A 12,700-nucleotide genomic window follows, 5' to 3' on the forward strand; every position below is an offset into this window, starting at 1 on the left:
TAGAAATAAAGACAGCCAAGTTGTAAAAAATGGATGCATTGTATGTTAAAGGGGTACATCCCCCCCCCCCAACATGAAATTTGTGAAAACTGTTTCATCTTTGATTTTGGGGGGAATTCAACCCATAAGTGAAGCAGCAACAAAATTGGTCTATTATTTAGTTTAAAATTATATAGCAAAAAAATACTTTCCTTCCTAGTGCATTTGAAAAAAAGAAAGATTTAAATAATTGCACATGCAACAGTATATTTAATTTTTTTTTTCTTAACTATAGAATACTAAACTTAAAACCCAGAGCCTGTTTCCTTTGATTACATAATACATGCGATATTTTTCCCCAGATATTATTTCCACAGATATATTTTCTATGGATATTTTTTCCTGTTACTGAAACTCAACCCTGGTCATTACCATGGATTCAATACTGATCTTAAGAATGCAACCCCATCCGACTGATACCGATTCTGATCGTCCAAATAGGATACCTCATTGTCAGAACTGTTAAACATATTTAAACACACTAATGCTTCTGATGGATGGATGGAAGGGGTAGCAACATATTCTCAAGGTAAAAAAAAAAATTATAATTAAAGAATAATTCTAATATCGTATATGTTATCATCAAGATTATACTTAAAATATTTTTATAATATATTATTTTTTACTATACTTTTATATTTTTCATTTTTTTTTCCAAACAACATCACTTGGATTGTACATAAAACATTGAAATAAATATAAAAAAAGCAAGTAATTTATAAATACGATTCTTATGGACAAACACGGAGAGAGAGAGAGAGAGAGAGAGAGAGAGAGAATAGGGTATTGTTTTTCTATACATTCTGGAGCTAGGGGAGTGGCGGTACAGTGAATGCAGAAGATTAAAAGGATTTTCATAAGAGTGTACCCATTTTATGGATTTTTTTTTTTTTTTTTTTTCCTTACGTGTGTGTTTTAATCTAAAAAGAATGTTAACTTTTATAAGCAGTTATCTCCTCCGGCATGTAACCAGAAAAAATAAAAAATCCACAGAAGGGGGACACCCCTGTGAAAATCCTTTTAATCTTCAGCATTCAGTGCAGCACCCCTTCTTTAGTATTCTACAAATGTATGCAAAATGGTACACTCTCATGCAGTCGGTGGAAAGAGGGAGTGCACTGTATCGCCACTTCCCTAGAATTGTACGAATGTACAGAAAATGGTACCCTCTGTGTGCTTGTCGCTGAGATCCGTAAGAATCGTATTTTGAAATTATTTGCAACCAACTTCTTTTTTATTTTTATTTTATTTCAATGTTCTAAGTACAATCGAAGTGACTTTGTTCGGGAAAAATAAATAAATAAATGAAAAATATATTAAGTATTAAAAGTATAATAAAAAAATAATAGATTATAAAAATAGTTTAAGTATAATCTGATGATAACATATATGATATTAAATTTATTCTTTAATTAATAAAAATTTTTTAACCTTGAGAATATGTTGCTACCCCTTCCATTACTGTGTTTGAATATGTTTAATGGTTCCGACGATGGGGTATCAGAATAAATACCAATCAGACGGGGTAACATTCTTAAGATCAGTGTTGAATTCATGGGGGTGAACGGAGTTGATTTTCGGTAACAGGAAAAAATATCCTATTTATTATGTTATCAAAGGAAACAGCCCCCGAGTTTTAAGTTTAGTATTCTATAGTTTAGAGAAAAAAATTAAATATACTGTTGCATGTGCAATTATTTAAATCTTTCTTTTTCTTTCAAATGCACTAGAAAGAAAAGCGGTATTTTTTCTCTATATAATTTTAAAATAAATAATAGACCAATTTTTGCGGCTTCACTTGAGTTGAATTCCCCCTGAAATCGAAGATGAAACAGTTTTCATTAATTTCATGTGGGAGTAAACAAACAAGGCATCCATTTTACACCTTGGCTGTCTTAATTTCTATACTGGTAAAAAAAATTGCCAGCAGTACTGGATAAAGGTACGGGTTAACAGGGCCCAGGGCTCTTGCTCAGGGTGCCAAAATACCTTGACCCAGCGTTGTTTACCAGTCCTAGATGTTTTATTTTCTAAAATCATGCTTGTCCCAGATGAAAGCGGCAACCAATTATTGATGAATTTCTTTTTCTTATTTGAAGAAACATATAATTATAATTGCATTTTTTGTTGTTGTTAGATATTTGTGCAAAAAAATTCAATTACGAATGAATTGTTCACCAATTCAAATTAATATTTGAAATTATGTGGAACATCTTTGATAATATCAACACTCAAGAAGAAGGAGGACATGGATAGATTAAGTACGAAGTGCATGACTGCTCAAGATCTAACTGACCTTGAATTGCACTTTCTGGAGGTAAAAAATTACCACAAAAAATTACTTGTAGGCTGAGGAGTATTCCCCATTGCAAATGGAAAATACTCCTCTTTAAAAAAAAAAATCATCACTGAACTTCCTTTCTGAATCAATATTTCAAGAACAGGAGATATATTCACTGTCCCTTGATGTGTATATCAGTCAATTCTGTTTTTTTTAAGCTGCAGCGATTATGCATAGCTTTTAGTGCAAGAAAAAAACAAAGAAAATAGTTTTCATAAGAGTACCTCTCCTGTGGATTTTTTTTTTTTTTTATCTTAAGAATGTTAATTTTTACTAGCGGGTATCCGTTCTGTGGATTTTTGATGTGTTTTATCCTACGCAGTCTTTGATTGATGGGTTTGCCTTTTAGTGCCGATGAATGTGTGTCCATGTCGGCAGGCAGTCAGTGGAAAAGCAGCTTTCACTACAGAGCAATTCTGCGGCATTCTACGAAGGTATAGATGTGGGTACCCTTATTCTCCCTGCTTGTTGCCAAGAAAGATCCGAGGTGAGCACCGACATGTCACATGACCAGTGTATGACACCACATGACCAGCTTGTGAAACTTTAGTCAGTTCTGTGGATATACATGTGTATATATTTACAACGTATATATATGTTACAAAGAACTCTGTATATATTTATGAATATTAAAATAAAAGAATATGAGAAAAAAATAATCACAGTTTAATAATACCAAAATCACAGATAGCACAGAATCATACTAATTATAATCAAACATTTAAGTACTATAATAATCTTATTCATCTTTGCTTTTTCTTTGCATATGTATCAATGACATTATTAATATTTCTCATAATGCAATGCTGCCATATTAAAATAAAAATTCCTATTTTTTGCCAGATGGGAGGAATATGATCTACCAGAGATTATTATTATTATTATTAACATCTACAAACAGCAATCAAACGTGCCTGAGGGTGCAACTACAAAGCATTATTACACAGCTTCAAAGCAGAAGCTCGGAGTATACATTTCCAAAGTAAAGGGAGAAGTAAATGTACATAAGACTAGTGAATTGAAATGTACAGATAAAAATAAAACTAAATAAATAAAAGTAGGACTGATCCGTCCTATTTAAGTGAACAGGTAGGAGTAAGGCAGAGCACCGGTATTTCTTCACACTCATTACACAATCAGAGTCTTAGAACTTGCAAGAAGAGTTCATTTTAAGGTCAGGTAACGGATGAGGTTAGCAATTTCAGTTACTTCTTGAAGTGTCTGGGGGTGTCAAATATCTCCGCATTTGCTTTGTTCGTTGATCTTGCAGTCCTGATGTAGAAGTTGTAGTATCCATAATTTGTTCTCGCATAGGATGGTTTCAGCAGTGGATGGTTTCTTAATGTTCTTGTCGGTGCGTTGAAATTTATTTGTGAGGTGAGATGAGATGAGATGAGATGAGGGCAATTCAAGGTACCATTTAACAGCTGGTTAAGAAGGAGTAAGTCGGCTTTATATCTTCTTTTTTCCAGCATTTCGAGTCCAAAGAATACACACCACTTTTGGTAGGATTTCTCATTATATTCAAGGCCACTTTTAAAAAGTGGCCACGAAACTCGCCCCCAGTCATCTTCCATGATTTGACACTGAGCAAAAAAATTTTTCCTTGAAATTTTATAAGATCAAGCAGATATGTATAGTTTTAAAGGGAAGAAGAGAAAATTGGAATTTTCCAGATTCGTGAGTTTCATCCCCAGTGGAATAAAATCTCCCCTCTCCCCGGGTGCAAAATAGTAATTTTTATTTTAATATCCTTTCCAAGACATCAAACGCTGAAATTGTCACCATATATTTTTTTAAAATTTTGATTGAAATTTTCTTCTTATACTGCGCTTTTTATGGCCATATCAGTTTACACGATGTTGTAATTAAAAAAACACGAATTCAATTTTATGTAAAATAAACAACACAAAAAACCACATCAACAGACAACAATAACATATAAATATATTTTAAATATTAAAAGGATTTTCACAAGAGTGTACTCCTTCCGTAGATTTTTGCTTTTTTTTTTTTTTTTTAATCTCAGTGTGTGTTTTTATTTTAAGAATGTTAATTTTTAGAAGCAGGTATCCCTTCCATGGATTTTATGTGTTTTTATCCTAAGTATTCTTTTTGATTAATGTGTTTTACTTTTTTGTGCCATCGACTGTGTGGACAGCTAGTGCCATCGACAGTTAGAAAAAAGCAAAAATCCAAAGAAGGGGTACAGATCCTTTTAATCTTCAGCATTCCTTCTATTTTGCATATTGTAACCTTCATATTGGTTCATACCCTTCATATTGGTATGTTTTAAATCTTGGGAATATGTTATCCTGTCTATCCGATGCGTAGCGAGTTTTTATTTTAAGAATTTTTACTTTTATTGTAAGAATATTAATTTTTACAAGAGAGTATCCCTTCTGTGGATTTTTGATGTGTATCCTAATCAAAGAGAATATTTATCCGAAATATTCTCTTTGTTGTGTTTTCCTTTTTGCGCCACCAAATGCGAGCCATGCTGGCTGTCAGTCAGGGGAAAGTGGCATTCACTGTAGAGGACTTTCGTGGCATTCTACGAAGGTATAGATGTGGGTACCCTTATTCCCCCTGCTTGTCGCCGAAATCCGAGAAAGCAACGGCATGTCACATGACCAGCTTATGTGTATGACGAATGACACCACGTGACTAGCTTTCAAAACTTTAGTCAGTTCTGTGGATGTATGTGTGTGGCAGGCACGTAGCCTGTGGAAAGAATGCATTCATTTTAGTGCTACTTTGCTATCGTTCTTCGCATGTGTACAAGAGAATGCCGCATTTTCTCAGACTGCTGGTTGCTAACATCCGAGGAAAGCAGCAGTGGAATAGCACCATTGACGTACATTCTCTCAGACTGCCTGTTGCTGAGTTTGAAGAAAAGCTTGGCATAACGCCATTGATGTCATGTGACCAGTTTACGATGGCAATGCGCAGTCTTGGCAGTTGATATACGTTTCATGAGTGTAGCTTGAAGTAATTCTGAATAAAAAAATATCAAAATAGGAAACATCATTTATAGACACCCTGTATTTGTATTGTTGCAGTCATATGACAAATACCTGCAATCATACTTACTGCAGTAGTAACTGCAGGAAGTATGATTGTGACATCATACTATGCAAAAATTCTCAAAAGATAGAAATCAAGATCTCTTTGATTTCTATCGTACTTGTCATGAAAAATGCGTCACGTGCTCTAATCATACTAGTGGGTGCTCCATACAGACTAGTGGTGTGAGCGTGGGAAGCATCTCTGGCAGATGCTGCGGATGACATCACTTCCGTGACCAATCAGATTTACTCGGTAGGTACCTCCCCAAAGGATGTTTCACATCAAAAAGTTGGCAAAAGTGTGAGCTCATTGTTAAAATATTCACAGCTCGCAACTGGTTGTAATCCATTAGTAAAAGGACAGACATTGATAAACTTCAAGCAGAACAAAGAAGAACAAAACTTTTTAAAAAATAAAAAGGTGGCTCTCAGGCCTTACATTACCAACTCCGTTACAATTGTGGGTGCCAATGGCTGATGGGTTAATAAAATAAGGGTGATAGTTTACAATGAAGAAAACAATTTTAGTGAAACTAAAATTGTTTTCCTCATTGGAGCTTATTTAGTTCTTTAAATGTGGTAAATAATTGAGCCTATTTCAATCATGATTCAAGGTAGTATACCAAAATAAAAGTAACCCCATTGGGACTCCTTAGACTGCCTCACACAAATTCTAATGAGTAGTGCATATAATTTGAGTGGCTTCCATTCTTGAAATGGGATCAGAGAGAAATAGCTCACCGCAATGCCTGAGACCACACTACTAATGTACTGTGTATTTCGTTTATATCAGAACTGTAACTACGAGTTCTAAATAACTGATATGTTAATATCAGCTATTTAATTTATTATATATCAACATTCTGAAATTAAGCTGATATATTAATATCAGCTTAATTTCAGAATGTTAAATTATTATTATGTATTTATCACCTGCTTTGAAATGATGGATCAAAATAAAGATGCTCCATCAGCAAAACCCAGAATTCCTCTGCCCCCAACCACTGATACTGTAAATTTAACTCGATTTGGACAATAAATACAAATGTTATTAGGAAAGGCGTGACATAATGATCTTGAAAGGCCCCCTCCATTTTTGAGAAGTATGGTAAAAAATAAAAAAGCTCTTTTACATCAAAACATTTATAATTACTTACTTTTTGCTTTTTGCACTTTAAATTGTATACAATATCTTCCTCACCACCAAAGACAAGCTTTTCCAATCTTCTCTCTTCCTCATCATCCATTTCGATTCTCTCAGTGCAAAACTTCTTATTTCCAAAATGATCAGATGCTATAGTTATATCTTGCTTTCTCTTTGCAATTTCTTTGTAGCTCTGGTTAACTTGCTTATTCATTATTAAACTAAAACAAAAATATTAATTTTCAATGTAAATAGAATGTTTTGAAATTTTACTTGTGCATATTATGTTATACCAATCATTAAATATTTATTATAAGTAACTAAAATCAAATTTTTAAATTATGTTAAAAGGATGATATTTGATATTTGGTTTTTTAGGAGCATTAGCAACTAAGGCCATATTGCTCCAAGAATATGCAGTGGTCATTCCCTGACCTTTCCGTATTCGGTGGTGACGGGCTCGAACCCCGGTCTAATCAAGAAGCGTGTGCTACGCACTGCTGCTCTTTCCCACCTGGCTACGGAGGCACCTATGTGTTAAAAGGAAAATGTGGCCTTGAAGTAAAAACAAGAAATCAAACCTAATAGAAATACTAGAATTTCTAATTTCATCTAATTTAAATAAAGTAAGCCATGCTCTTTGGTTACTAACATGTTCGCTGGCACCTAAATATAATTCTTGATTAGACCGGGGTTCGAGCCCGTCATCACCAAATACGGAGGATGCGGAAAGGTCAGGGAATGACCACCGCACATCCCGGAGCAATATGGTCTTAGTTGCTAATGCTCCTAAAAACCAAATAACTAACTAACCTAAATATGACACAACTCATTCAATGTACCATAATTTTCAGAAGAATGTTAAAAAAAATCAATAGTCCGACATTCCCAGCACTGAGAAAATTCAACATAACAGTTGCAAATTAAAAGTTTGGAATTCATTGCTAAAAGTGAACATTTACTTTTGTGCTGAGCTGTAAATCAGAACAAATCTTAAATTTTATGAAAGTTTCTCCATGTATATAAACTAACACCCAACCAAGAAAAAAAAAATAAAACAAATAAACCTGTGTGCCAAGTCTTAAACAAAAATCAAGCATTACTGCAAAGCATTCAATCAGCGTTCCAATACTGAGTAGTTGTTAATTTCATGTGCCTTTACATTTACAGCACTCCCTGCTTTACCATTTAAGAATGACTGCTTGTATGCATTATGGCACACTACACAGGTGCATTCTGAACAGACATGCCTTATGGCACATCACTCCTAGTGCAGTTTTATGCATATAGGTAGCAACGGCATTAAATGTCATCTTATAACAAAAGAACTTCCAAACCTTAACAAATAAAAGGAACTGCAAATGAAATATTACAGCTCTTAAAAAAATTCTGCAAAGCAATGTCAAATTGATGATGAAAACATTTAACATTTATTTGTATCTCATTAGAGAGAGAATCATTATTGTAATATTTGATTGTAACTGTTTACAAGGTTAAGTATTGCAACTTACCCTTCACAGCCAAAAGGACAGGCATAGGTCATCGTATTTATAAGAGACTGGAAATGGAAAATTTTATGAAACAGCATGCTCATTAACAAAATGATTATTAAAAATAAGTTAATTATATATACAACATTTACGAGGCATACAACGAACTGGGAGAGCATTCTTTTATGCTCCAGACCATTTCAAACACCTTAACAGCAGAGTTCAACAAGTGAAGTGTGAAAAATTCCACTGTCAGTCAGGAAAAATAAAATTTCACTGGGTGATAAAGTTTATAAATGCTAATTTAGTCTAAAGAAATAGTGATCAACCTTTGTTCGACTGCAGGCTAGATGAAAATTTTTTGAATTTCCACAAGCTAGTGCTCTAGATGAGTATATTATTATTCTATTCTTATAAATATATATATATATATATATATATATACAGTATATATATATATTGTGTTCTTACTGAAGACTATAAAAATTATATTTGGTAAAGTTTACCATAATATGTCCATGTCAGATGTGCAATGTAATGCTATTGCACACGGGGAAATTACGCATTATATTAGTCAATTTTATTTTAATAAATAAAATTGACTAATATATATATATATGTTTAGTGATAAGGCCAATGGGAAGAAGAGAAAAACAGAAAAATCATGTAGAGTGAGCATAATTAGTTTAGTGATAGCAAAAAAAAAAAATTATATAATACAAAATGAAATAAGCAAAAAAGGCACTGCCATATGATGTGTGCAACATATGCATTACCTTTCAAGAACCAACCATCAAGACTACAAATAAAAGTGATATCAAACCTCTGCATCTGTTTCGGATAGAAAATAGATGCCATGGTTTTAACATTATGTTTAAACCATAAAATGTAAATAAAGTTGGACCTCTATATAATGAAATCGATCATTCACTTGAAAAAATTTCTTAAACAGAAATTTCATTATACAGAAATATGACCTTTTCAACAATTAAAAATACCGTAATTCAACATTCAGAGACAGTAAAAGATGAGAAATAAGTCAGAAATAAGTGGGAATGAATAAATTTTCTAACATTTTAAAACAATTAATTTATTAATACATACATATTATGAAATGACTACTTAAAAAATGCGCACAATATATTAGTACACTTTTTAAGAATCATTTTGTAAAATTTTTGGTTATTTTTTCTTGTACACTGGATTTTACTATAAATCGTTCATAAAATTGTTTGCATTTGTTTTAACACTCAAATATATTTTCTGGTGCATTTTCTTCCCACTGAAGGCCTCGATGCAAAGTTTATCAAATGCTGCCATTTCGTGTTTGGAAAGTTTAATATTGCCCTCATTTTAATCCAACTAATTGTTGATATTGTCACTAGTTCTTTGAATACTTTCCAAAACGTTGGAGTCACTCGGATATTCAGGTACTACAACATCATTATCAATTCCTAAATATTCGTCAAGGGCAATTTCTCCACTGATCAAACCTCTCGTTTGGAATTCTTCCCAAGATTGCTCAATATCTTGTGGTAGTTTATCTTCTCGTCACTGTTAATTGGCATTTTAGCAAAACCTGCTTTTGGAAAACAATTCCTAATTGTTGTTTCTGTCACATCGACTCACATTTTCACCAACTCTGATATTCACATACGCAAATCTATAATAGTGTCTATAGGTTGGTTGGTTTCTATTCTCAGTATGCACCTTCAGTAGTGCATTTTCAAATTCTTGATAATGCCGTGGTCCATTGGCTGCAGTTCATATGAGGTATTCGGACGGAAAAAAACAAGCTTCACACTTGTAAGTTTAGAAATTACTAAGTGAAGGTGAGTAGGGCAGTTGTCAAACAATCAATACAATTTGTCTGTTTTCTTTCGTCACCTTTCTATCAAAATTAAAAATCCACTGTTCAAAAATTTCACTTATCATCCAAGATTTTCTGTTGTAATTGTAGTCCAACTCTAACGACTTCACTCCTTTTAAACATAAGTTGTTTACTTGTGCCTATCCAAAAGCTTCAGTTTTTCATTACCGGCCATATTTGCCAACCAGGATTGTAATTATCTCCTTACTATTTTTTACCACCTAAACATTTATCACCTTTAAAAGTCAGTGTCTTGTTCGGCAAACATTTAAAAAACAGACCTGTTTCATCAATGTTGAATATGCTTTAGGGATCATAGTCCTCCATAATTTTTAAATTGCTTCTTTCCAATGGGTACAGTCTTCTTCACTTACAATTCAACTTTCAATAGAAATAACTTTTTTGAGTAAGTCATGGCAGTTTTTTAAATTTGTCCAGGCAACCAGAACTAGCTTTGGAATGTTTTATGCCCCAGAAAAGATATGTATTCCATAGCCATTTCTTTTATTAATGGCCATGATATTGGAATGTTTCGGTCTCGAATCAACTTCACCCACTTAAAAATGGCTTCATCTATATCTTCGTACAGGCATAATTTGCATGCTTCAGAATGGATCCCATTTCCTAAAACAGTTTGAGAATAGAAATATGGTTTTCCAGAATGGTTGGCACATTTTAAAGGATTTCTTTTTTTTTTTTTAATGCCCCAACATACCCTATTAAGCACTTCCACTTCTTCCGCTATGCTCAATGATTTCCACTTAGACTTTATAAGGTTACTTGCACAGCAACTAAAACAAAACTGATTTAGGGATCACTTGTACCTACAGAGACAGGTGAAATTTAGTGAAAGTGTGAATGACTCATTTCTGCGAAACAACAGATGAATTTCCAGGATAAATGAAAATCACGATCTCCTAATTCTCTAATAGGGTGCTTACAGTATAAAACAGGCTGACCAGACCCATATCTGTGTCGGGAATATGCCTTAATCTTTGCCAACGGCTGTGGCCACATAGATAGTGGACCAGTGTGCCTTCTCGGTACAGTAGAGGCAGTTGTATAAATTTTATGGGCATCCACTAAATTGTGGAATGTTTTAGATCCATGCTTTCTTGCTCTATTGGTGGTTGTTGTTGTTGTGGTGGCAGTGTTTTCTGGTGCAAGGGCAACTTATGCCATATTGCACCTCCCAAATCAATAGACTTTAAATAGAGGAACTGCTTGTACAGCAGTTAGAAACAGTCATACATTTGAATTTGTTTTAAATAGAGAAAGGATTCAGAGAGATTTGCTTCTTTACCTATGATGCTATTGAGAGACAGAGGTTGTTGCAGATCTGAGATGAAACTAAAAGCCATTCGTCAGGCATTGTTAAACAAGCTACATTGCCTAAAGGCCAGAGATGTGAACAACGCATACACAAGTCTCTTGAAATCAGTTTGTTATATGCAAATTTTCTTTGCTATATAATGACCAAGGGGAAATCAAAAAAAAAAAAAAAAAGTTCATTAAAGAGATGTCCGGCAGTAATTTGAAATTAAGGCATTAAGAAAATTAAACTGCAGTGGAAATTAATGACCAAACGGAAGTAATAAATGGGAGGGGGGGGGGGGTTATATGCATGAAGTTTATAAGAAAGTTACAGGGTCATTTTTTTTTTTTACAACCGTCCTGATTTTTCTTTCTTCTAAAATTGGACACCTCGAAACAGCACAAAATTTATAGTGTCCAGATTTCAACTCTAGAGCGTAATTACTTTATCCTGAATTGGTATATTTGCTACACCAAACACTAGACATAAGTTAGCTAAATATCACTGAAATATTTCGTCACTCAGTTGTCCCAGTTACCCAACTATGAAGAGATTTCTGAAACGGCCATGTCAGTAATGCTAAACATTGCAAATAAACGGCAACATACTTATCTAGAGATATGTGTTGTTATTTATTGGCGCAAAACCAAGGCTGCTTCGCAAGGGTCCTGAGCTCGATATCATCATTCTTCTCTTTCTTGGTGACTCCCTTCTATTTCTGACTCTCTCTCTCTCTCTCACGGGTAACTCAGAATTTTTTTTTTTTTTTTTTTTGGCTGGTGCAGCAATAGCCTCAATCTTCCTTACACCATATGGCTAATTATAATAATAGTAATATTATTATTACACTGGCGCAATTTTTACAAACTTAGTTTGCCCTACGGTATGCATACAAAACGGCCAACGGCCAGATACAAATTACAGCCCCAGTGAAAAGCAGATATTTGTCAACAGCCCATTCTGAAATGAAATTTACCTTTACCGAATTCTTGATCAGCTTGGCAATACAATAAATACAAAACTTAACATTTATTTGCGACACACACGATAATACAACATGTTCAAAGAATCAGCGCCACCTTATTTTCGAAAGCAATATTGTGATTGAATAAACGATGTGATGCTATGCACACAGCGACACTGAAACACCCCAAATAAAAGAAAAGTGTGCTTTGAGTTCGGCGTAAGTAAAACGACAAATATCAATGTAGACAGAAAATTAAAATTTTTCTGCATAAATTCAGCAATATTTAATTATGAAAGTGCTATACACATCATTATGAAGTATGGCATACAGAAACAACGACAATCAAGGCCAAACTTCGAAGTAGGGAATCGAAAAGGTTGAAAATGCCAAATTCGAAGTAGGGAATCGAAAAGGTTGAAAAGGCAAAACTTCGAAGTAGGGAATCGAAAAGGTTGAAAAGGCCAAA

General features: G+C 33.7%; 1 protein-coding gene across 1 annotated transcript in view; it reads right to left on the minus strand.

The window, feature by feature from the left end:
- Nucleotides 1-12,331, minus strand: part of wcd (U3 small nucleolar RNA-associated protein 18 homolog wicked) — a 207,887-nt gene extending 195,556 nt beyond the window's left edge. Inside the window, exons 1-3 of the mRNA XM_090379888.1 lie at nt 12,244-12,331; nt 8,104-8,150; nt 6,606-6,813 (exon numbers count right to left, since the gene is read on the minus strand). Coding sequence (XP_090236014.1) covers nt 6,606-6,813; nt 8,104-8,135 — 240 coding nt within the window. The 5' untranslated portion in view covers nt 8,136-8,150; nt 12,244-12,331. The remainder of the gene's footprint in view (nt 1-6,605; nt 6,814-8,103; nt 8,151-12,243) is intronic.
- Nucleotides 12,332-12,700: the final 369 nt, after the last annotated feature.

This window comes from Mastigoproctus giganteus, chromosome 8 (assembly GCF_048544385.1).
Source record: "Mastigoproctus giganteus isolate SK-2022 chromosome 8, ASM4854438v1, whole genome shotgun sequence".
Taxonomy (NCBI): Eukaryota; Metazoa; Arthropoda; class Arachnida; order Uropygi; family Thelyphonidae; genus Mastigoproctus; species Mastigoproctus giganteus.